Below are 26,183 nucleotides of genomic sequence, written 5' to 3' on the forward strand. Positions count from 1 at the left end.
CACTATTTCTTTCTTATATGAGACAGGACAGAATGCCATTGGCATTCTTGGCTACCTAGGTACACTGCTGGCTCATGTTCAGCCAAGAGTTGACCAACATCCCCAGGTCCATTTCTTCTAGCTCCAAGCCTGCAGCATTGCCTGGGATAGTTGTGGTCAAAGCCCAGAACCTGATACTTGGTCTTGTTGAACTTCATCCCATTGACTTCAGTCCAGAAAGCTGTTAAGATGCAGCAAGCAACTAGCTTTGTTGAAGTTTAAAGTAACAGCTCTAACTTCACTATGCTAACAGGTGTGATAGTACAAGGCTACCCATGGAGATAGAGAAAACTGATGGAGTCTTTTGCTCATCCCACAAATAAAGATGGTGTTTTTTGTGAAATCCATTTGGAAAGAATGATGATATTACATTTATTTCAATTCACTTATATTCATTTCAGCTAGAGATTGCCAGCCTCATCTCAATAGGACACATCCAAAGCATGGCAAAGCAGTTCCTTAACTTTAACACAACCAGCACTGTAAGTACAAGGCAACTTTCACTTGTGGCCAGCTTTCTCTAAGCTAAGATGAAGCAGCCAGCCCACCATTTCTAGTGACTGTTAGAAATTAGTACTGTAAAAGATGCAGGACAAATGTTTTTTATGTAAAGATAGCCTTCAGTCTCTTTCTTCTTATGAGTAGCCCCAATCCAGGAACAGTCCTCATTTATGCTCTGTGTGGTTTGGGGTAGGAGAGGAATAAAGAAGTCTATTTCACATATTTTAGTTTAAAAATTTTCTGTGCATACATAAGTATTTTTTAATTCCCTTTAATACTATATTCTCTGATCCTGATGAACATAGTGAATACTTTTTTAAAGGTGTTAATTTGTCTGTCAGAGCTTTTGATAAATCTTATCAATACTTATCAATATATTGAACTCCCTCTGTTCTATGAGTACTGTAATCAAATGTAAATGTTCTAGAGAAAAGATTCATATCTGAGAATTATTGTAAAGGCAGAGAAGTTGCATGAGTAAATGCAGAAAGAATATTTTCCTGTGGACTGGGGTGGCTCATAAATTGTGTCCCATTTTCTTCCCTCTAAACTCCTTTGTCAGAGAGGGCAGCACAGAACCCAAGCCTATGTCTGCTGAAACTAAGGAGCTGAAACCATTAGTGATCTTTCTATTCTAGCCAGGCTTTTCGTCACCACTTCTACAGGATAATGATGCAGACTAAGAAGAAAACATTAGGTGCCTCTTCTATCAAAGATTATAAAGAAAATGGGTGACATGTGCATGCTTCTTCCACAAATAAGTGTAAGAAAATCTAGGCAGCACATTAAAAATGAGAACCATGACTAGATTATTTTTTTTTTTTAATGGAAAGATCCAATATTGGGAAGTTATGAGATAATGAATTAATATATTATTAATAATAATGTATTGTTTCACAGGGACAAGTTTTGGTGAGTGGAGAAGAAATAGAAGAAACTGATATTGTTGCAAAAAATGGTCGCATTTTTACTCTTGCAGGAGTTCTTATCCCACCCACCATTGTTCCAATTCTGCCTCATCGGTGTGATGAGACAAAAAGTCAAATTGCAATGGTAAGAAAAACCAAAAAAGTACAATAGCTGTAACTACTCCATGCAACACACATAAAAAAGGGGGAAATCAATATATCAGTGAAATACAGCCACCTGGTGAGCAATGCAACACAGATAATTTGCAAAGAGGGCACAACACTGTTCTGTATTTCAGTGAGTGGGACTTGGTACATCCTATTCAGTTTGGCAACAAAGTGCAGGCCTTTACATTTGATAATACTCAGGTGCTTTTTCTGGTAAGAAGCCTGAGCATCAGGCTGATCCTTTAGTTTGCAGTAAGCATGGCTCCTGTGAGCTATAGCTGGATGGTGTTCAAGCACATATCAGGGCCAGTAAACAGTTCCAGTACAATGATGAAGAACAATTGCCAGCTGAGCTCTTACAAGGGTCCAGAACCACTACTTTCAAACAGATTCTCAGCAGAGCTGAACAGCATCAAAATTTAATAAGGAAAACACAAGAGCTGGCAGTAAGGAGCTATTACCTCTGGCAGTGACTCCAAAGTGCCAGCTGCACAATGTGTCCGTAAATCAGGCAGAGCACACTTAGGACACTATGGTACTTGGAACTCCTTATCAGAAGCCTCCCTCTACACTGTGAGAAAAATGATTTAAGGAAAAAAAAAGATAGTGTCTGGCACAAAAACGCTTCCTCAAAGCGAAGTTAGGCACTTTGTCGGCTTTGGTCTTCATGCATAATTAAAATACAATTTAATGTTGATGGCTTTGTAGCAGAGCACCAATGCCAAGGAGAATACCAGAATGGAGCTTTGCTGTTCTTAGCAGACATTCTGTATTTTCATTCTCAGAAAACAAGAACAATCTCAGCTCGTAAACCCAGCTTGTGGTATCACTGAAAAGGTTGTCAGAACTGGAGGTTACGCACACCTACAACAACTGCACTTCCTTAAATATGGAACTAATACACACATATCCATGTAACTGTACTTGAATGCTGCTCGTAACTACGAGGCTCAAAGTACGCAGAAGACAGATGAAGACTGGAAGACCACAAAAAAGTTAGAATCATAGAATCATCAAGTTTGGAAAAGACCTTCTAAGATTATCTAGTCCAACCACCAGCCCATCCCCACCGTGCCCACTAACCATGTCCCTCAGAGTCACATTCTAGGTCACATCCTAGGTAGTGAAAGGGGGCAATAGGTGACACTGCGTGGCACTGAGCAGCAGAGAGAGCAACGCCATCAGAGGAGACATTTTCCACAGTTATTAGGCAAATAACCTTTTCTCCAAAGGAGAAAAGAGGCCCTTGCAGGGATTTTCAGAAACCTTAACAATAGTAGAAGCCTAAGACATTACTACACAGCTTAACACAGAATTTTAATAATGTATTTGTGAAAATACTTATGAACCACGAATCTTTAGAACTGAGTAGTGGCACCTGTGGTGTGCAGCCATGCGACACACAGATGCTTTCATACATCTGATCCTTTGTTTCCTAATGTGCTGTATGACAGGAGAGATGACTATATCCAAACCAAAACTTGATTCTGTCTCTACCAGCACCAGTGATAAGTGTGGGGGGGATATGCCATAATTCCAATCATTATAAAACACAGAGAAGTAACACACTGGATGCCTGCTCTAAGATTAATTCTAGTTTGGTTATGACAAAACACGTTAGCAGTAATGAGTCTCATGGCTTTGACAAACTCCATACCTATGCACTGAAAGGCTCATCCTCTCTGACGTTATTGAACACTGAGCTTGTCTGAGAACTCACCTTTAAAATGGCCACTGTGGTTTCTATTTCCTCAGTGCTGTAATTGCCAGTCTCTGTCACCACCATCTGGTGGTTGGCTTAGCTATTGAGAAAAGACAACTAAGAATTGAAGACAAAAGCAGCTACATACTGATGTATCATAGCAGAGTCACATGGAAGCAGAAAATACATTTCTCTCCACTGCCTGTGAAGAAAACACATTAGCTATATACAAGACTCAATTAACTTGGTCTTCCTAAGAAGAAATAAAAATTCTTAAGTGTAGACTGCACCAGAGCCTTAGACAGTCTTCATTAATGCATTATGTGAGGTCAAACAAAGGACACCAGCTAGCTTTTTCCCACGGTTGCCTTTTGTTTAGGAAGCTGCCAGGTCTTTAGAAGGGAGTGGAAGACAGAAAATTGAAGATGAAAAAGAGGAAGGAACAAGGAAGGAAAAAAACAGAGCCAATTTTACAATCACTCAGCATTTTGTGTCTTTATAGTTGGTATAATGCCTTTCCAAATGGTAATCCTAACTGTCTCCATCTAGGGTGTCTGTGCAAGTTGTTTCTCACATGCATTGTCTCCCTGTCCACCGGATTCAAAACCAATTGTAAGTGATGTTTCCTGACACATTCCCCAAGATACAAAATGTATACATCCCCATGTGTTGTTTGTTGCTTTTCCAATACAGCAAGAAAAAGAACCCAGATAGTATTACAGAAAACTGCATAAAAATATAAATGTAGGCAGTAGATTAGTCTATTTTTTGCAGCAATTAAAGAGTCAGGTAATTTTAGTGTTACTTAATTTGCTGTATCAAGATCCCTCACATTTCATAGCAGTTATGACTCTTCTCTCAGGCAAAGATCTATTTAGGATAGGGTTTGGTGAGAGAGAGAGGTGAGGAATTAGAATTACTGTGATTATGCTTTGGGAGTTCGTAAATGAAAAATAGAGGAGGGATGCATTTATATTAGACCACAGATCTGTTAAAAATTTTCTTTTGATTAAGCATCCCAGAAGTAACTACCTGCAGAAATTTTCTTCCCCATGTTATAAAAATCCACTGGTAGTTAGTCCTATATGCCATATTCAGTAATGACCACAGGCAAAATTAAGAAAAATCATGATGATGAATCATTAAAAAAAAAAATGAAAATATGTGACTTCTCGGCAAGATGCTTTGTTATCTGATTAAACTGTGTTCCAGTATTAAGACTGCACCACAACACTGTACATTGGTCATAAATACTAATGCTTCCATTTTGTGTGTTTTTCAGCCTTTCTCAAAGCGGACATGCATTATTGAAGGCCCAGCCTATCCAAAAACTGGCTGTACTAGATACTGCAACATAACAATAAAGGTACACAGTTACAGTTCCTTAAGATTAAATGTACACAGAAGTTTTCCAAAGGGTTGTCTTGTGCATCATGATCTATCCTTCAGGGTTGAGATACACATGCTGATAGATGTCCATGCACTTTCCATATCAAACCTTCTACAGGTGGATGAGAGCAAAATACCAGGCAATTTTTTGCCAGTATTGATTCCCCTACCTGCAATAACTCCTCTGTACAACTCATGCATACACTAGTACTTCCAACAAGGCTTTTCAGCTGCCATGTGTTATTGACAACAACAATCTCACGCTAACTGGGCTCCTTGCCCAAACATCGTGATGGCCCCTTTCATCTACACTCACAAAGAACAGCACAGTGTGGATCCCCTGGACCCAGCTGTCCCTGCCACGAGACTTCATGCAATATTCAGAAATAATGAATGACGAACAATCCAAAGTCACAGTCTACTTGCTCTGCCTGTAGTCCTCACAGAAGCCTTTGGCCTCTTGGGAGGCACTTATACCTTTCCTGGCTTCCAGAACTCTGAGTTAGGTGCTGGTGTAAGGGGCTGGTGCCTTCCCTTATACAGATCCCTGTAAATACTGAGTTACTCTGGCTCCATCTGTCTCACTCAGGTTTAACCATTCATTCAGATGGCAGACAGAACTATTCGGTTAATTTTGCAGAAACCTAAGTGTTGCAGAGGCTTCTTCGGCCCCAGCTGCAGTCCATGCCCAGGAGGTTTCTCCAAACCCTGCTCAGGAAATGGACAGGTAAGCAGAACCTCCAACCTCATCCTGCTCTCTCTCAGTTTTGGGGAGGATGGAGTGTGTCCCAAAAGCCCAAGAATAATTTCTGTATTACAGGATTATTTGGTTCTGTAAGATCTGCACAGTCCAGTGATGGCCATGAATTGAGGGGTCTGTTAAAAAGAGGAGGGAAAATGAATCTGTCTCCTCTTAATCACTTGAACTGCAGGTTTGCCTGGTCCCAGTACAGAGGAAAAGCTGGGGTTAAATGACTTCCTCTGAGGCTTTTACTCTGCACACTGCAGGGGAGTAACAGATCTCTATTCTTATTTTAAAACTGTGGAAGAAGGTACAGAACAGCAGCAGTGTGACTATAAGCACAAGAAAAATTTTTGCATTAGAAGATGTTTTTCATTAAAGATGAGGATCTTTCTAATTGCTTCTCAAAAACAAGGCATGAATAGGTCTATAATCTCTTTTCAGAAGAGAGACAATGATTTATTTCAATTTATACATAGAAATCACCTTTCTTCCTTATTGCAGTGCATGGATGGCCTGGAGGGAAATGGGACCTGCATTTGTGCTGAAGCATTTCAAGGCTCTCTCTGCCAGTTCTGCTCAGACCCTGACAAATATGGACCTCAGTGTGACAAAAGTAAGTACAGCCACACTTCTTATGCCCAAGAATCATAGACTTGTTTAATTGGAAGGAACCCTTAAAGGCCATCTAGTCCAAATCTCCTGCAATAGACAGGGTCACTCACAGCTAGATCAGGGTGCTCAGAGCCCCTCCAGTCTGACCTTGGACATCTCCAGGGATGGGGCTTCTACCACATCTCTGGGCAACATGTTCCAGTGCCTCACCACACTCATTGTTAAAAATTTCTACCTCATATCAAGTCTAAATCTCCTCTCTTGTAGTTTGAAACCTATTCCACTTGTCCTAATCTTACAGACCCTGATAAGGAATCTGTCCCCTTCTTTATTACTGCTCCCCTTTAGATACTGAAAGGCTGCCCTCATGTCTCCTTGGAGCCTTCTCTTCTCCAGGCTGAACAGCCCCAGCTCTCTCAGCCTGTCCTGATAGGGGAGGTGTTCCGTCCTTTGAATCATTCTTGTTGCCTTCTGCATGAACTCCAGCAGTTACTCCCAGTACTTTCCATACTGGGACAGAATGGAATTTTCCCTTTATACTCTAGTATAAAGTCATTTATATCCTAATATATTCTATTATACACTAAGGCAGGTGCTAAATGCTACATAAACAATCTGCACAGCAGATGAGATGGTTCATTTCTTATTTCAAAGGAATAAATTTAAGCCTAGATTTAGAGAAAATCTTCTCACTGGCTTAACTGGGTTTTCTGTGTCATATCTCACTTGATATTAATTTATTATTTCTTTTCTGTCTCCCTCACACGAGTAATTGAAATGAAAATCTTTTCTATTCATTGCTGTTCTGCTGTTGCCTACACTTAAAACAGAATCTGTCTACAATGACAAATGTATGCAATCCAAGAACAACTAAATCTGTAAAGAGGTTGTAGTTAGGTCTGCCTAATAATCATCCCTATTGAATAATTTCTTATCTACTAAATAGTTTATAGTGTTAGCAGTCATCTTCACTGCTAACTGCTAATTTTTCAGTACACTGAAAAATTTTTCAGTACACTGAAAAATTTAATCTTGCTGTGTCAAACTATACTGCATTGAATAGAATCATTAAAGTTGGAAAAGACCTCTAAGATCACCCAGTCCAACCTCCAGCCTATCCCCACCATGCCCACTAACCACGTCCCTCAGTGCCACATCCACACAGTTCTAGGCCACCTCCAGGGATGGTGATTCCACCACCTCCCTGGGCAGCCTGTGCCACTGCAGCACCACTATTTCTGAGAAGAAATTGTTCCTAATATCCAACCTGAATCTCCCCTGGTGCAACTTATTTGAAAGTCTATAGAATAGGTGTCATGAAATATAAATATATTCCCCAACTTTATAATGCTTTTCTAGTCTTTTTGCTGTGAAACAGCCTGCCTTTCATCAGCCATGGCTTATTAAGATCCAGAGGTACGTGGACAAAAACTGAAAGACAAATTCTGTAAGAAAAGCTGAAATTGCCTAAGGTCCAACCCTGGCCAGGGGTTGGCTTCACTAATTGCTACTTGAGATTGCAGAAGTGTTACCTATCAGGCTCATTGGACATACTGATGTGCCTCCCATCAGCACTGATCAGTGCAGTCATAGCAGTGTGGCTAGGTTTGTGCTGCTGATTTGTGCATTGGCCCAGCTGATTCTAGACTGTGTTTTATCTCTGGTAGAGTGCCTCTGCATTTATGGGAAGTGTGATAACCGAATAGACAGTGATGGAATCTGTCTTCCTGGATCATGCAGACATGGATACATTGGGAAATTCTGTGATAAGGCAGTTGTTCCCTGCGAGCCCTCTCTGCAGCTCTGCCATGAGCATGCAGACTGTCAGCTTAGTGATGGTGCAGTGAGGTAAGTCAGCAATTTCCATCTAATTAATATTGAATATGATGCAGCACTTTCCCACTTTCTTGATCAAAGCCACACCTTGTAGCAGCACACAAACATCAGCCACTGAACTACTGCTATGCAGCAAATAAGCGAAGCACAGACCATATCAATTTCCACTTCCTGGTAAGAATTGAGAGCTGTAAGTTCCTTATCCCATACAATATCTTAAAGACTGATCAGATAATGTTTATGGATCTGACCATTGTTAGAAGGCTGCCCTCCTTCTAACAATGCCCTACAAGAGCTCTTTATTTCTGACCTTCCTTTAGTGAACTAGCAGTTTGAGCCTTACTGAAAAACTATTGCAGTTTGGAGATAAATAACTCAATGAAGTCAGCCCAGATACAATTCAGATGCTGTAGCACTATGAGTCCATGAGTGAACTGGTCATAAAACTGTTCCTACAGACAGCTATCTTTGCTTGCTTATTCCCACCTTGACCATCACATGCAGCAAGTTTGCTTCTTGCTTCATTGCACTAGTAATGAGTCATTGCAGTAAGCAGAATGCTGGATACTGCATAACTGTGCTTCAGAAATTCCTCCCTCTTGGAGAGGGAGGGACCAGGGAAACAAAGGAGCTCTTGGTCTTGTATGCACTTCAAATAGAAAGCTATCTTCTGGGTCAATGAAAGAAAAAACATCAATTTAGAAGTATTACCTTACCTTTGCCAAGATCACATTAGCACTGAATTAATTTCACTCTCAATTTCATACATGAGAACAGATCCCTGGTTTGTATTAAACCAGTCATGTATTCTCAGGAGGGAAAGAGGGGGAGAGGGGAATGAGAGAGAGGGAGGGTGTGGAAATAAAACAACATGCACTGTTTGCATCATGAATCCAAGGTTACCAGTTTTAAATTGTCTTTAAGTTGCCTATAAATAACATATTAGAGTAGAAAACATTTCCTTAATTTTACAGCATCCCTAACACATTCAGTGATTTTCCTCTCCTCTTGTCTCTATAGCTGTGTTTGCAAGTCTGGCTATGAGGGAGATGGCATGACCTGCAGCAGAGTCGATCCCTGTGTTAGTTTAAATTCAGGTGGCTGCAATATACATGTAAGTATAGGCTTTTCCTCTGAGCCTAGCACCACAAAAAAGCAGGCAACAAGCAAAGTAATGAGCAAGGTTTGGCTGAAATATTTCCAAAAGAAGCATCACAATTTTCACTGCAGTTTCAAGGTCTTTCTCTGACAGGGATATTGTTATTGCTTAGACCTAAGAGTGCATGCCACTTAACTGTCCATAGCCAAGGTAAGCCATGACATGTTCCAGCCAAGCAGCAGCAACATAGCTCTGGTGGAAACAAAGTTAGGATAAAAAGGAATTTTCCTTCAACTCAGAGGCAGCTACGAGAAAGTCTTAAAGTAGAACATGCCCAAGTAAGGAATTAAAGATCTTTAACTATTAGCCTCTCTCACAGGAGCTATTCAGAAGTCTGTGTGAATAGTTGTTCCCCACAGGTGGCATTTGCCCATCCGGGTATGTGGGCCTAAGGTCTGACCTCAGAGACATTAACACACAGGGAATTTTATTTCCCTTGCTGGTCCAGGGTTGGATGTTGCTTGGATGTTAGTGCGAGCTTTGCTTTTTGTCCCTGACAGCAGTTTTGTGGATTAAGGAGGATTTGATGCTCCATAGTTTCTACTGCCGCAGCCAAGAGCCTACTTCTTTGCACCCAGTGCCAATTTTACCCAAAAGATTACGGCATGATCCTGCTGCCAGAAGGGGTGAGCGAGCCTCCTTGGCTGAGCTGCTCCCTACCAGGTTTGCATGCCCTTGCCTGCACAAATGGAGATAACTTTTTCTGCCCTCTGCTCCCTTCTCAGGCTGAGTGCATTCAAACAGGCTCAGGAGGGCACGTGTGTGCTTGCCAGCCAGGATGGACAGGCGATGGATGGGACTGCTCAGCCATCAACAACTGCCTACTGCCTTCCATGTCTGGATGCCATGAAAATGCCACATGCATATACATTGGGCCTGGTCAGGTAAGGCCTCACATTCTTCTCACATTCTGCACCAGTTCTCACTTGTTTTGTTCTGTTGGCACTTCCTGCCCTTATTCATCCCCAGGCTCTCCTTTCCCTCCAGGCCACATGCCCATTTCCACACAAAGCAGCCTCCCACAGCTCCCATTCCATTTTTCGCTTGTGTTATTTCTCCAGGAGCAAATACTGTAAAGTACATTAGGTGTCTAGTATCAAGGTCTACTGGAGGTATTAGTCAGTCACATTCCACTGAAGTCACTGGAGCTATGCAGGAACATGGACAGACTTATCTGCCAACGTCTAGAATATGTACACAGTTTTAATCATTATAATATATTGCCGTGTTTTATTGAAACAACAGAATGACTGCAAGTGTAAGGATGGATTTAGAGGGAATGGAATTGAATGCACACCCATAAACTCATGCCTGGAACAAAATGGAAAATGCCATCATCTGGTGAGTAATAAGTCATTCTTTGAACAGAGTGTTCAGATACGTATCACACCTCACCTTCTGTGCACACCATAGAATTTCCTTACCATTTCAAACTTGCAATTTTTGCTCAAGATTAAATAGAGCTTTTCAGTCCAAGCAGTGATACTGCCACCAAAAACACTACACAAGTTACGTCAGTAAGGTACGTGCATTGGGCTGCTCCCATTTCCACCTTCATGGAAGGCACTCTCTGGAGTGAATGCCTTCTGCTTCTCTATCAGCAACTACAATCTGGATGCAATAGTTTTTTGAGACATTTACCTGAGTCACACATCTCTAACTGGACATCTGTCAGTTTTACAAGTATCTGTGTATGTTCAATGGACCTGCGGGCTTTGCAGAGAGAACACTGGGAAAGAGATAAAGTAAAAAGCAGAGAAAACTAGAGGATGGATATATGTTAATCAGATGAAGAGGCAGGGCTCAGTATTTGGAGGAAGTAAGAAAGGGTTTAGTTTCATGAATTTAGTACAACAAGGGAATTAGTGCCCTCAATTGGTGGAGTTTATCTTATGGGAAGGTAAGGAGGCTCATGGAAGATGGAACAGAAATACTTTGCTGAGATAATGTCTATATATGTATGTATATTGGGAAGGGTTTACAGGCCATCCTTGCTCTGGAGTAGCCTCCTGAGTATTTGACAGTCTTTCTCTCTTTCTGGTGTAAAGGCAACTTGTCAGCTTGAGCCTTCGTATGGCTGGGAGTGTGTGTGCCCCAAGGGCTATGAAGGAGATGGCAGAATATGCTATGGAAATGCTGCAGATGTAAGTAAGATGTTTATCATCTCCAAGCACAGGACCTAGTGCACATTTATTATACTGGATCTTAACCAGACAGCAAAGTCATTATAAATAGTTAGAAAAATGTGATGCCCAACAGTGCTGACTGCAGAGTGTTTCTGCTGGAGACTCATGTCTGATACAGAAATTATCTGTTCTGTTCAAAAACATATCTTGGAAAGAGGCCTAATGGATATAAGTGTATTTCTTTAAGACAAATTATAAAGTGCCAGCCTCAGAGTCCTAACTTCATATATTCTAAGCAGTCCTAATTTCACATATGCTAAGCATTCATATCCCAGCTGGGAATGGCAGGCTCTCAGCTCTATCAAAATTCTGCCTTGAGCTACCTCAATTGAGATGGTCAATTTATCACATTACTCAAACCATGCAGACTGACAGACAAATAAAATCCAAACAAGTAAATTGGAAAAATAAATGTGCTTTTAACATTGTAGGAAAAATGAAAGTGTCAGCTGTCTGAGCCATCGGCAGCAATCTTACATGCCTCCTGGCACTATCTCCCATGCTTGCTTATACCATCATCTATATCTGTTCCAAGAATTGTGGTAGAATAAAAGCAGAATTACATGTGAGGTGTTGTAGAAAGGCCACACACAGTGGGTTACTCCACAAGCTACAGCAAGAGTATTTAGTATTTAGCTTGTTAAAGCTTACATAATCATTGTTCTCTCTTTCTGTTTTCAATCAGGAGTTATCTACTCTATCAGAGGCAACTGCATTTAACCAATGGATTAATGTAAGTACTTTATCAACTTTATGGTTGATATTTTAGTATGTTCAAGTCCACAGAAAACCATAAGTCTTTTAGCCTTTAGAAATGAAAACCCCAAAGTAATATTCAATATTGTCTCGTGCTGTAGAGACTTCAGCTATTTGAAGAAACTGGAGTGTTTCTCCCACTAGTCAACAGCCATACTGATCATCCGATTCTCGATCTCTCTCTGAAAACCAGTTCCTGGTCCCAAATTCAAGCAGGCAAGAAAGCTCCATGAGTAGAAGAGTTAGTTACAAGCCTGCTTTCTGAGGCAGGGTCTACCTAGGCCATGGCCTGCCCTGTAGCACCAGGGTACACACAGAGCCTGAGTATGCCCCAGGGAGATCCTCTCATCTTTCCTCATGCAATTTAACTACAAACAAGTAGAGAGACAGGCAATGCCCTACTGCTCTCATTCTCACTGAGCCTAGTGCCAGGAAAGCATTACTATATGGCTGATCATTGTATTGCTGCTACATCAAGCACTAAGGAAAAAATTTTGTCTCCAGCCAGGCTTGACTTCAGTGCAGGAAATGAAGTGTATTAATGTGTTTGGCTTTAGATCAGGGAAAGATTATCAACTTAAATTTTATAAAAAAGAAGTTCTAGATAGGTTGATTAACACTGGCAACTTCTTATTTCCATATGTATCACCTATTCCTAGGGCAGCAATAATATTAGAGACCCTACCCATTGAAATGAGCATTGGTACAAGTAAGATCAAAAACAGTTCTTCTACAGAGTTTAAAACATAAGAAGCGTGTAGCAAGTATATGGACACATGAAAGGAACAGTGATATGCTGATGAGTGGCACTTGAAGCAGCAGTCATGGCATATTAGCTGCTTTCATGCTTTTCAAAGTTTGACAGTTTGGGGACCATTAAAACATGCAATTGCAAAAGGAAGCTCAGGGAACTACTTGAAAGTAAGGCCAGTATGGCTGATTTAGATCTGTTAGCTGCCTGGGCCTGGGCTCAGATTGCAGCACCAGCAGCTCTGAAGGGAGCAAAACTAATGAAATTAAAGAAACGAGCATAATAGGAGAGGCTGCTCACCTGCTAATGTGCTCTTTAGATAATGAAGCAGGGGAAAAAAAAAAAAAAAGAATTTTTTCCCAGGGAGCAGACATCATTTCCTGAAACAGAAGTGCGGAAATTCCTGCTACTCTTTAAATTACAGTAAATAACGGTAGCTAAAAACATGAGCAAGACAGGGAGGTACATCCATCTGTGTGGTTTTTAACTTCATACTTGAACAGGAATGTGATGTTTACCACGTTTCATAACCAAAGATTTTTCTTGCTGGTCAAGAAGGTTGAGAAAAGGAAGCCTGTTGCTATTTTTATACTTAAATATTTGGAAGGAGACATTGGTGATGGCTAGAAAGAAAGATGATCTTAACAGAGACAAAATTCCCAGCTATTTAAGGGAACTGATTCCCTTCTTGACTTAAAAACCAGTATGAGTATTGAAGGATTATCCAAGATAAGCCAGGCAGCATACTAGCCACAGTACGAAAGGTAGAATGCAAGTTCATATGGCTCCCTCAAGTTTTGCAGTATCAAAAATGGCAACTTGTGAAAAGTTTGGAGAACCATATATTCAGATAGATCATATTCCATTCAAATCTTCAGCTCTCCTTTTTCTACCCCACAAAAATCAGTCAGTCAATCAACCAACCAACCAATCAATCAATATAAACAGGTGGAAAAATACTCTCCAGTGAAGATTTGCTTTGACTTTAAGGTAGACATGAACATATAGGGGATGATGCATACTACAAAGCCTACATCCCCCAGCTAAAATCATGGCTGTCAGAGCAGAAAAACCCATGGAAGTGCTGGTGTGCACTGTTGTACATCTTGAAAAATCCCAGTCAATTCCAAATCCATTCTTATTCCAAATGTGAACATTGCATTACATGGATTTCTTGTTTTACGGATCACAAACCTCCTATCTATTAAGTAGGCAGGAGCATTCAGCAAGAGCAGGTCACTGCAGTTATGAGTGACTAGCAGAACTTAGCCCACTGATTTTCTTTTTTAACATTTAGGAACATAAAATAGAACCCAAAAGACAGGGCAGCTTTGGTGGGAGGTGATATGACTTCCCTCACGTGCTTCATGATAAAAAAAATCAATTCTGACCTGAACTTTTTTGTTGCCCTTTAAATGCTGTCAATCTATTCTGTAAAATATAGATACTCATTTACTATTTTTGTTCAGCTCTAAGTACTTCTGTTCAAGTCATTGCTCAGTTTAATAGTTTTTCCTCCTCAGGCCAGTCACAAAGCACGTCACACACCCCACCTTGCTAGTAAGTCAGTGGCAGCTATTTATATGTCATAATTAGGATTAATTCTTTTACTTTTCTTATTTTCATGCAGGATGCTCAGTTAAACTCAGTGTTGTCCACCACCTCAAATCTAACTGTCCTCGTGCCTTCTCTTCAAGCAATTGAAAACATGGATGAAGATGAAAAAGATTTTTGGATGTCAAAGAGTAATATCCCAACCCTACTGAAGTACGTAATGGTTTTGTTTTTCTGTGAATTGCTTTTCATTCCAAACAAGTCTTTGATATGAAGTCCCCACAGCAAGACAGCTATGATATTTTTAAGGGAGGCACATAGTATTTTACTTCTAGTTACAGTACTATAAATCTCTGTAGCAGCTCCACTGAAAACAGAGACATTATTTGTATCATGCCAGAAATGTTTAAAGGCTAAGCTAAGATCAAAACATAGCTGAACTAGGCATTGTACAAACCATTTCTGCTTTAAACCACAGTTTTAGACAAAATAAATGTGTTTGGGGGAGGAGGGGGAGAGAAGAAAAAAAAAAAAGAAAGAAAAAAACCTGAGAAAATGCAAAACTTTAAAATTCAGTTCATTTCTTTTAGGTATCATCTACTGACAGGAGCTTTCAGCTTTGCCGATTTCCAGAATTTATCATCTTCTGATATGCTGCCAACATCCCTACAGAGCAACTTCCTACACTTATCTAAAGAAAATGGGGTGAGATGACCTGCAAACCACTGCGGTATCAAACATAAGACCCTGACATCTCTGCTGACAGCATGCTCACGTTAAAAACCAGATAGATATTATGCACCTGTAGTTTTAAAAAGACTATGCCATAAAATTAAAGGAATAGATCAATTATATGGGGCCCTCTTGGCAAAACACTAATGTGATTTTCCCCACAAATTGTCCCAGCTGAAATTCATTGGCAGTATTATTTATTCCTAATGTCTTGTAGTAAAACAGAAGTGCAACCTAGGCCCAGCACAGCCTGTGAACTAATTTAAGACAAAACACATCAGGGAAACCCAATAACTTATTTTAGGAAACTGGAAACATAGGAGGAAGAAGTGATGTCATGCAAATATCTGCATGTGCAATTCAATAGTCTCAGATCACACAGAGGTGTTTTCAAAGGTAAGTAGTTACCACTGACAGCCCTTCATCCTCAGCCTTTTTATATAGTACTCCATGTTCTGAAGAGAAGTATTTTCTAGAAATACCTATGACACGTTTAAGCACATCAGTCCTGTTACAGGAGGAAAGAGTTCTCCACATTGAGAAAAAAAGCATGTTGTTCCTGAGGGACGCAAAGACACAGCAGAGTGTGACAGTGGAGGTCCAGAAAGGAGCTCACTCTGACTCAGGTGGGGCAAGCCCCCCTGCCCCAAATGGCCAAACCAGTATAACCATGTGGCTTTGCTGGTCAGCAGGTGGGTGCAGCACAAAGTCCCCGGGTTATGGTTTCCTGAAGAGAATTCAACATCAGGGCCAGATTGGTGGAAAGCAGAGCAATGGTAGAACCTCAGGCCAGAGTCTATGAAGCTGTGAAAACCCACAGCACAAACCACCAGGAAACCATTGCCACCATGGTGCCAAACCCTTCCTTTTCTCCTCTTGTCCTTTCAGAACCTCACTGTTGAGGGTGCTCACATTGTGACTGGTGACATCGCATCCACAAATGGGATCATACATGTTATTGATAAGGTACGTGGCCAAGCAGAGAGGGTTCATTCCTCTGCAACCACAATCCAACAGAATGTAGTCAATGGCTCTTGAGAATAAATTATTTGAGCAGAAAAACATCTGCTCCTGCATCTGCTCCTTGCAGCTGCAACCACAGCATTTGCACAGGTGGGATACACTTTTGTATTAAAATTTTAAAGCATCTACTTTCTTTCTAGGTTCTGACCCCCCTGCGAAGCACCATCATGCCGAGGCTACTGGCCCGTCTTGAGCAAATGCCCGACTACTCCATTTTCAGGGGCTACATTATTGTAAGTTTTCACAACTTTTTAAAGATAGGAGCTTGAATTTGAACTGGTATCAGAGTATCAGTGATCATCCCATAGTGATTTGTGTTTTTTATGTATTTTGCAACAGCAATACGGCCTGGCAAATGAAATAGAAGCTGCAAACACATACACAGTGTTTGCCCCAAATAATGGTGCCATAGAAAATTACCTGAGGGATAAAAAGGTTGCTACTCTGGTATGTATTACTCACAGGGTATGTCTTAACACCTGAGGGTCTCATTTCAGTTTCAAGTGGATGGATTGAAAGGATACAGAAATAGGAAGAGGTATTCATTTTCCAACAAACTAGTAAGTTTGTTATTACCACCAGCAGAGATGAGGAGGAGTGGATCCATATATTTTCCTGGCTTGACAGAAATTAACTATTTGTTCTGGGTTTTGGCTTTCTCTGGATTAAAACAACTCTAAAAATCAAAGTATTGGACTAGACTTTCTCCAATGTCCCTCAAGGAAGATCAGAACAGGAATGACCAGGAATACCACTGAAATGGCTTTCCTAGGTGAACAAGTCCAATCCCCTGTCATCACTAGCGAATTCATCACAAAATAATTTGACTCCTTCTTACAGCTATCCAGACATTCGTCCCCATCACTCCTGCTGGAACACCATCCCACACCACTTCCTGCAAACTGTAATGCTGTAATACCGACATTTAAGCACCTCTGGCCAGTCCCAGAGTTAAGAAAAATACCTGAATATTTCCTGGCTAGAAAAAATTCATCTGGCAAACCCCATTACCATTGCCCTGTGCCAGCAACCTTATACTAGGCCCAGGCCCTACCCAGTCACTGGCTCCCTACACTGGAGTGGATGTAGTTATCCCACCTCCTCTGACAGTTTCAGGCCTCCCTCTCAGAGTCAGTTCATAGTATTTTGACAGCATACTTCTGGCTAGCTCGTATCCCTTTATTCTTATGCCAGCGTCATGCTTTAGCTGAAACATACTTACTCTGCTGCACTCTATCTCTGCTTCCATAGTCCCCATTTTCAGCATGGAAGCTGAAGGGCACAACATTCAAATGACTCATCCCGAGACATTAAATGCTGAGCAGTTGTCCCATAACAGAATCCTGCCAGTTGTCCCATAACAGAATCCTGATTGCTTCCTCACCAGAAGAAATCATGCATTATCAGTGTAAATCATCTCAAGTGACTTTTGATCTCTGTTTTAATTAATTTCAATGTCATCATTTCCACATCACTATAAGTATCTATAATAAATCTCTGAGAAACACATACATAGCTTTAAAACATCAATCTTGTTGGATTTGTGTTACACACAAACAGAAGTCCTTTTCATTTTCACTGCTTACTAGTAAGTTTATTCCATTTTTTCCCATGCTCCCTAATTTCATATCCTCTTTATAAAACACCTCCAGAGAACTTTGTCTCAGAGAAGAGATCAGCACAGTGAAGAGATCCCATTTCTTGGCCTCTCAGGAGGCAAGGTTATGTTAAGAATGACTTCTCACCCTGCTGTTGACTACTACATGATACATAAATGAGACCCTGTGGGCAAAGCCAGGAGACATCACAAATCTTGCAGACTGGGTTACTTCATGTTTTCACACACTTTTGAAGGAGCAGAAGAATAAAGAGCAGTATGAATGTTCAGAACATGGGGACAATAGGCAATGGGATTTCTCATAGGTCTTGTTTACACTCTGAGAAAAGTTACCCCAAATAACTTTTTGTGCTTTGTTACAGAACCCTGAATTTAATTGTGTGTTTGCAGGATGAGGACCAAATCCGTTATCACATTTTGATAGATGAAAAGCTCCTGAAGAATGAGCTGCACAATGGCATGCACAGGGAGACCATGCTTGGGTACTCCTACCATGTTGGGTTTTTCCTCCATAACAGCCAGGTACTGCTGTCTGCAATTATTCAGTTTCATGCCTTACAAGCAGCCAAAAAGAGCCGTGCAGCCAATGATAGCTTCTGGGCTTAACAACACAAAGTATGCCACTCATACTGAATGCCTCTCTCAGATCTATAATTCAAAGTCACCCTCGAAGGGATCTTCAATTGGATTTTATTTCAATTATACTTTTTACATTCAGTACTGCATTTTAAAAACCACTGTGGTAGACATGCATCTCTAGCAGTCACAAGCTTGCATTGTAAAGTAGTCATTAATCTGACTTCCAAAGAACTATTAAAACCTACCTTCAGTTATAACACATCAAATTAATTTTCTGCAGATCTGTTCCACTTTCAGACCTAAGAGCTTTAAGCATTTGGCAACAAATATTAATTGCTTTTCAACACCACTCATAGGAAAGTCAATCACAGAAAGATTAAGGAACCCACCCAATTCTGTGGCACGGACAAGAAGGGAATTTTGTCCTCCTCCTTCTCTGCCACAGAGCTCCTTATGGGCATAAACAAGGGAGGACGGAAAGCTCCTTACTAAAACAGTATCAGCCCTGCTGCTTTCTCTGCAGATTCCTGGAAAAACAACTGCTTGTGGGGTGGAGGAGGGGATGAAGGGAGAGGGGGATAGCAGTGTGATGCTGAAAGCCCACCTTGAAGGAGCAGTTGCCAAGAAGTTCTTCCCTGAAACATCCTGCCCCCCAACAAGGCAGAAAACACAGCCCTTGACTTGCTTCAGGCTTCTTCTTCTTCAAAGTGTTTATATTTTGCATCCCATGTAGAAAAAGCAGCTCAGACAGATCCTGTTGCTAAGTAACTCCAACAAGTTGCATCTATCTCATGCCCTCCAGTTCAGTAAAGCTCTTAAAAGCATCAACTGAGATGCAAGAAAGTGCTTCAAATCGACTGCACCCTTCCAGAAGTTTTCCAGAAGTGAGCCATGTGCTCCACTCCTTCCTTCACTCACTACTGTTCAGTCACCAATGAGATAAGAGCTCTGCTGCTGCTTTAAAACTGATGGCATTTCTTTTGCAGCTATTCGTAAACGATGCACCTATAAGCTATGCAAATGTTGCAACAGACAAAGGAATTATCCATGGATTGGGAAAAGTTCTGGAAATCCAGAAGAACAGATGTGATGCTAATCATACTATTATCACTGTAAGTGGTTCTGTTTGTACAGATTCCCAAAAGCCCATCAAAGATATCTCCAGCAGAACATGGCTAAAATGTACAGGCTAATATGTACAGGATGCATGACACTACGTGCCAGTAAGGAATGCATGCATTATCTATGAAGGATATTCCTACCAAGGATTTTTGCATCAGTTAAAATGTACTGACAGCCTGGATAAGAAAATATTAGAATACCCCAGGAGTAAGTTGGTTAATAAGCTTTAATTTTCAGAAAATAATTACGTACCATTTTAATACATCTGTTCTACCAGATGATGTTTGTCAAGTAAAGCAGGAAGTGGGGAGAAAAAGAAAATACTTTTAGTAAAGTATTCATTCCAGAAACAGATCGCCTCTGCCTATGCACGTGAAATCTTTGTGCCCTCTGAGTAAAGCACTCTCCCCCTTCTGTTCCTTTTATATATGAAATCCAGATGGTTTTATATCCCTTTAAGGAAGGATGTAGTTTCCTCGTATGGGCAGAGAAAGGTTATTTTGGTTTTTCTCCTGAGGGTGGAGATAGGATAGCAAACCTGCAGTGTAATTCCCTTTTGATGCAGCCCACAATCTTCTAGACAAGGCAGACAAAGTGAGATTAGTGCTTTGGCCAAAGCAAATTGAACAGGCATGAACTTTTGTAGCCTAATTATATTCTTTGGGATACAGTCCTGTATTTGTGTATAGATCACCCAATTTTTTTCCAAGCTTTTCTTAGTCAGGTGCTAGGCTTCACACAGTCTTTGCTTTTGCTTGCAATATTATTTTCCAATAAATTCAGCTACACACTTTACATTTACAAGCCTTAGTAAAGTGGCACCAAGTTGCCATTACCCTCATGGTACAAGCAAGCTGTATCCAAGGTCAGGGTTTATTTCATATTGCACTCGAGTGGGGAGGTGTTCAGGAAACATCACTTTACAAGGGTATTGCAAAGTATCTAAATGAGCTTTCCTTTTCCTTTCATTTTGCTTAAGGAAAAGTGCAGAATTTGTTCACAACCATCAAGTTGCCCCCCAGGAACAAAAGAAATAGTAAGTCTTTTATTGTACATACTTACTATATATATATAAAAACTTAGCATAGATATGTTCAATCTCCTTTTGTATATAGTTGTTCAACGAACATTTAGATGTTGTGTTGAGGGACGTGGTTTAGTTAGAGCTATTGGTGACTAATGTATGGTTGGACTGGATGATCTTGTAGTTCTTTTCCAACCTTGGTGATTCTATGATATGATTCTATGATGTAATAGCCTCAGTTTTAACAGCAGTCATCATAGTTAGTTTGGTATTCTATATACATTTTTTACAGAAACAGCATAAATCCACCCTTGGTCTAAGCCACCCTTTGGGCAGGGGAGCAGAATCAAGAGTATCTTAAAGATAGCTTCATCCAGAAAGACCAGTTTCTAGTTAGCGCTTTGTCACATGAAGAATCCTCCAACTGCAGTAGTTGCTCTACCAAGCAAAATTCCCTACTATGAAGGAGTTGAGAACAACCCAGAGCATATTTGCTACCCGAGCAGGTTTCTTACTCATCAGGTCAAAGTACAGAACAGCAAAATCAGCCTGGCTCCGTGCTGTGAGTTACCCGTCACACAGAAACTTGGAGACTGTGGGTGCCCAATTCCCATGTATGGGAACTGTGGATATTTAGGAGGACCCTACCAACCATAAGGAGATCTAAAATCTCTTGATGTCCGAATTTTTCTGGGAAAGACCCTCTGTTGGGATTATATAAACATTTTTTCCTCTAGAATTTTCATCTTTAATTAGACTAATTGTGTTGCTAATAGGATTCCAAAAGAGATCAAGTACCATCCAGTCCATTAAAATAATTGGTTGGCAAAGCCCAACTAAAGCACTCATGGGTAAATCTCAAAACCATTAACATTTCATTTTCAGCAAGTAGCTGGACGCTTATCTCAACTTCCTAACAAATGTACAAGACTGGCATTTCTTCTCCCAAGAGCAAGCTTCCCCAGCTGTGTCCAGATCTGGGCGATAATGTACCGATGGCTGCTTTTGACATACTTTGACACTTGGTTTTTCAAGAAGGTTAGGAAGAATGCACAATATTGCAGAAAGAAAAAAGCCAGTCAGGCCTCAGAAGAAGATTCACTTCAATTCTGAGGAGAGACAATATTAAATACATTTTTAAAATGCTGCAGGGTGCTGAATGAATTTGGCTGCACATTCTTTAGCGAAAATCATTTTATCTAAGATGTTACTGCTGTAAGTACTTCTTAGCTTCCATTACAAATGTATGAGTCATTGCACAGCATGCAAAAAATTAATCCCAATCTTTTCAAAAACATTTGAAAACAGCTGATCAGTACTGCTCAGAAGTGCAGCTCTTTCTCCAATATTCACTCAGGCAGGGGAGAAGAAATACTGCATCTTCTCAGAAAACAACATGAGACTGTACACCATCCAGATCGGATGCCAGCCAAAGTGTGCAAAAACCATTATTGTGAGTACACCATTCCTGTCACAGGGATACTGGGAACACCCATCCATGATCTTCACTTTCCTTGTAATTGTCACTAAACACATGGAGCTTGTATGTGTAGTCCCTGGCAGCATACCTTCTTGTATCTTGTATCCTCTAGGGTCTAGACACAGCAGAGATGGGACTAAGGCTGCTGATGTCCTGAGCAGAGGAAGGGGTGGGATGCAGAAGCAATTTGGAAAAGGTCACTGTGTGCTTGTCTTTCCACCTTTCCCATGGTGACCCCTGTTGATTTTGTGAGGGCATGGTGGGGGTAGGTTGACTTGGTGAGCTTAAAGGTCTTTTCCAATCTTAATGATTTTAGGGTTCTATGGCTCTAAGTCTCAGCAGGGACTTGGGGGAGCACAGTAGGGATCAAGGCTGCAAACAGCAGAGCTAAAGCACTACTAAACTCCAGGTCTCTAGCTCCCTCCATCCAACATCAGATCCAAGAGACAATTCCTTGCTGCCATGTTTAAGGGTCCCCACTGCCCTTATCCTGATCCAGTTTCTCACACTGCAGACCAGGGAGTGCTGTGCTGGCTTCTTTGGACAGCAGTGCCAGCCCTGCCCCGGCAAGGCAGGTAGTGCTTGCTTCGGCAACGGCATCTGCCTGGATGGCATCAATGGCAGCGGCATCTGCCAGTGCGGAGCTGGCTTTGTCGGCACGGCCTGTGAGAGCTGCGCCGAGGGCAAGTATGGCCGCAACTGTGATCAAGGTACTGAGTGGCCTGAGCTGCATCTTTCTTGGTCTTCTCAGGGGGTGCAGGGGTGGAGGATGGAAGGAAAATTCTGAGGGTTGCGTGATGCAAAGTCAGTGTGGTTAACTAATTACATGTCTGGTTTTAAAAGTAAGCTGCTTTCCATGAGGTTTCTAGCTGATCGAGGGAAGTCTCCAAGGGAAATCTAAAACCTCCTTAGTTCTATCTGCATCCATTCTATGTTCTTGAAAGCTACATTGCTTATGTGTTAATTGGCCAGCCCTCTTGGCCTTTTCATAACTTTATCTTTCCCAGTAATTGTATTTTCTCACTATCTCCTTCTTCAGAGAAGCCCCTACATAGAGATATACCCCTTCTCTGGGGCTTCAAGCAGCATCCACCATGAATGATCATCTAAAACACTGATTTTTCACCGATGTTTCCTATTAAAATACATTTTCAGTCCCTGTATTTGGGATCAGAGGGAAGATTTGAGCAAGATCAGAGCAAGATTTGAGTTTGGATTTATTCTACACGCTGGTTTCCTCCCGTCTCTCCCTACAGTGTGTGCATGTGTCCATGGGAAATGCAGCAGTGGGATCGATGGGGATGGCTCCTGTGAATGCAGCATCGGCTGGAGGGGAGTGACATGTGAGAGTGGTAAGTGCCCTCCTTGTTTTCTGGGAAAGAAGTGAGCATTTTAGGAAAGGTCGGAACTGCAGAAGTGACCAGAGACCAGTGTCAGGCATCCAAGTGCACTACCAGATATCCAGCAGCTTCCCACAGGCCTGTGCTCAGAGATTTAGTCACTATACTAATAAAGAGTCAGCTGCTCATGAGACTTAAATGCCATACTTAGCTAATTCTCTAGCCCTGTCACCCTATATCTGTCCTAGAACATCCTGTTTGTTAAGGCTATGTATTTTGCAAAGCAAAATTAGCAAACAGAATTTGGTCCTCAGATACTACTCTCAGGGGTTTCAATAAGTTGATTCAGCTGTGCAAAACTGGATATTAAGTTATGATCTCACTAATACAATAAAAATTGACTGGCAAATAAATCAGTTTGTCTTGATTTAATACAGCTCCTCTATCAAATTAAATTATACTTAGTCAGACATAATTGAAATGTATTAAATAACTATTTCAGAACTCTGCATAAAATGAAGAACTGTAAAAATACATTAATAATAGCATTTAATATCTATTTTAAATTTCAGGGGGATATAGTAGTGAGGGAAACTTAATAGCTAACACTGACAGGAACTTACAGTCCCTTTGGAAAGCTTACATAATTAAACCAATCATGCACAAAACTTACCAGCATAAAGATAAATGGCAGCAGGTGAAGCATTTTTGCTGGCAATGTGTGAACAATCAGTTTCTTTGTGGCTGAATTTAAGTGGTACTCACTGATCTGTACAGAGTCATTGAGCCAAAGGGAATGCCAGATTCCTTGTGAGCAGCTGGTTGTCTGGCACAGGAGCCAGAGACTCCAGCTCTGCATGAGAGTCATGAAAAAGTGGGAAACTCAAAGGATATCAACCTGAAAGGCTCTGATCTCTGCTTCACTTTTTTCCCTTGCAGAAATCAAAGATGACGCATGTAACAACACATGCCATACCAGCGCCAAGTATGTATGAAATGTACTTTTTTGGGGAGAGAGAGGAGAAAATGGGGGTCTCCGGCAAAACAAAACCATGGTCTATCTTGTTCTTTTTGAAGATTTCTCAGCAGTACAGATAACTCACGTTTTCTACTCCAGAGATAAAGGGCAGTGTTAACAATGTATTCAGTAATAAGGCTGAAATTTTCAAAATGCACATGTTAAAAGGGGAAACAAATGGGATTTAGAAAGAGAGGGAGGTGAGACACGTCTTGCCATGTAACAGACAAAGAAATTTAAATCCACACTTGCAGACTGAAGGTGATACCGTACAAGCACAAACAAAAATTTGCGCGCAGCTTTTGAGTGGGCATGAATTTCTGGAGTTCTGCATGAGAAAACAGGACATCTGATGGCCAAAGCACTCATTTTTTAATACTTGAAATGATTCGTCTAAAACAAATTCTGACAGCTTGGTCTGGCTGAGTTTGTTCCTATGATTGTAGTTACATCAAAATATATGGTTAAACATTTCTTTCTACACAAAAGGGAATGTATGAAAGACCTGAATGTTATATTCATTTATTTTAATGTCACCTATCTCCTTTCACATCTCTAGCTGCCTTCTCCTGTCAAACGACACTGCCTATTGCAAATGTGCGGCTGGGTTCACAGGGAATGGGACATTTTGCACAGGCAAGTGAACAACATCTCCTCCCTGTTATAAAGAGTGCCTGAAATGCACTGTGGTCACAGTGGAGCTGCTGAGTGAGGAGCACTCCCCTGCACACCACTTAAAAACAGGAATTGCTGCCAGTTTGCTGGAAATGAGTGAAAGTGCAACAGGTGCAGATTCATAGCAAACAAAGGGCTCAGAGCCTGCAAGTTAGGGGACGTGCTAAGGGAGACTAGAGGAGAGGGAACATCCTGTGCACAACTCAGGCCCCATTGTTTGCAGGGTAATGAAACCTGGATTATGACTTTTACTCCTTTTTCCGACAAAGCTCAGCAAACAGAGATCAACTCAGGGCACAACAGCACTTCCAGCTGCTGGGAACTGTACAGCCATGTTATTTCCTCAGCGTTTGGAACTTGTACAGATTTCTGGGGTGGTAAAATTCAACTTATTTAGGGCATACAGACCCTCCAACAAGGGCAATAGCAGCTTATCATGTGTGGGCATCCAAAAGCCTGGAGATCCAGATTTAAGGGATAGACCATTTCCGGCTGCAATTACTACAATTTTACAGTTTATTTACCTAATCCCTAGCTGATTAAGATACTAATGCTCTGGGGAACAGAAACATATCTGTCTACTGACAACGGCTGGCAAGATCTTAATCCAGTACCTGAACTATTGCTATCCCAAACCCAAACCAACCAAAAGCAATTTTAATCTCCTAATAGGAAATACACAAGTGCAAGAAGAGCTGGGGGATGTAGGTCACCCCTATAGGCTCTAAGCTCATCCTTATGCCCCTGCACAGGATTCCCAGACAAAAACAACTACAAGAAAATAATCTCCTCAGTCTGGCTGTTAGAGATGCTGAAACAGCAATTTGAGGTCATTTGAGGCAAAAACTAAAGCGGTGTTCGAGCTGGTTTGATCCACACGAGTTCAGAAGAAGCTCCCTCACTGCATTCTGGGTCACAAGAAGGGTCAGTTTGTGATCCTCTAATTCATTCAGAGCTACAGGAACAGCACAAGCATCCATCTGAATAACAAGCAGTACTTTTTGCCACAGGAGGGCTGGATGGTATTAGAGTCCATAAGAGATGACCATTTGATCTGTGTACAGAAAAGGGCAAGCTAAAGAAAACCTTCAGACTCCTGTTTAATCTGGAGAAGAGTACAAAGGGGCCTTTTTTGTTGGTTGATTAGAATGTGCAGAATCAGAAACTGGAAAGTTATCGAAAGCCAAATCTGAATTTGAATTCTTATCTTCCAGACCAGACAAATCTCCTGCTTTCCTTCTCATTACCTCCCTAGTTAGAGGTAAT

General features: G+C 41.1%; 1 protein-coding gene across 1 annotated transcript in view; it reads left to right on the top strand.

Annotated features, from left to right (window-relative positions):
* STAB2 (stabilin 2) overlaps positions 1-26,183 on the top strand; it is a 77,579-nt gene that overhangs the window by 27,435 nt on the left and 23,961 nt on the right. Inside the window, exons 17-41 of the mRNA XM_052668772.1 lie at positions 441-521; positions 1,441-1,593; positions 3,868-3,930; positions 4,601-4,684; positions 5,348-5,434; positions 5,954-6,065; positions 7,732-7,912; positions 8,921-9,014; positions 9,785-9,943; positions 10,305-10,400; positions 11,108-11,203; positions 11,931-11,978; positions 14,383-14,519; positions 14,897-15,011; positions 15,927-16,004; positions 16,202-16,294; positions 16,401-16,508; positions 18,070-18,201; positions 19,245-19,370; positions 20,360-20,416; positions 21,762-21,857; positions 22,399-22,594; positions 23,141-23,236; positions 24,164-24,209; positions 24,802-24,878. Of these exons, the coding sequence (XP_052524732.1) occupies positions 441-521; positions 1,441-1,593; positions 3,868-3,930; positions 4,601-4,684; positions 5,348-5,434; positions 5,954-6,065; positions 7,732-7,912; positions 8,921-9,014; positions 9,785-9,943; positions 10,305-10,400; positions 11,108-11,203; positions 11,931-11,978; positions 14,383-14,519; positions 14,897-15,011; positions 15,927-16,004; positions 16,202-16,294; positions 16,401-16,508; positions 18,070-18,201; positions 19,245-19,370; positions 20,360-20,416; positions 21,762-21,857; positions 22,399-22,594; positions 23,141-23,236; positions 24,164-24,209; positions 24,802-24,878 (2,611 nt within the window). The remainder of the gene's footprint in view (positions 1-440; positions 522-1,440; positions 1,594-3,867; positions 3,931-4,600; positions 4,685-5,347; positions 5,435-5,953; positions 6,066-7,731; positions 7,913-8,920; positions 9,015-9,784; positions 9,944-10,304; positions 10,401-11,107; positions 11,204-11,930; positions 11,979-14,382; positions 14,520-14,896; positions 15,012-15,926; positions 16,005-16,201; positions 16,295-16,400; positions 16,509-18,069; positions 18,202-19,244; positions 19,371-20,359; positions 20,417-21,761; positions 21,858-22,398; positions 22,595-23,140; positions 23,237-24,163; positions 24,210-24,801; positions 24,879-26,183) is intronic.

The sequence above is a fragment of the Tympanuchus pallidicinctus genome, unplaced genomic scaffold (genome assembly GCF_026119805.1).
Source record: "Tympanuchus pallidicinctus isolate F22 unplaced genomic scaffold, pur_lepc_1.0 scaffold8, whole genome shotgun sequence".
Classification (NCBI taxonomy): Eukaryota; Metazoa; Chordata; class Aves; order Galliformes; family Phasianidae; genus Tympanuchus; species Tympanuchus pallidicinctus.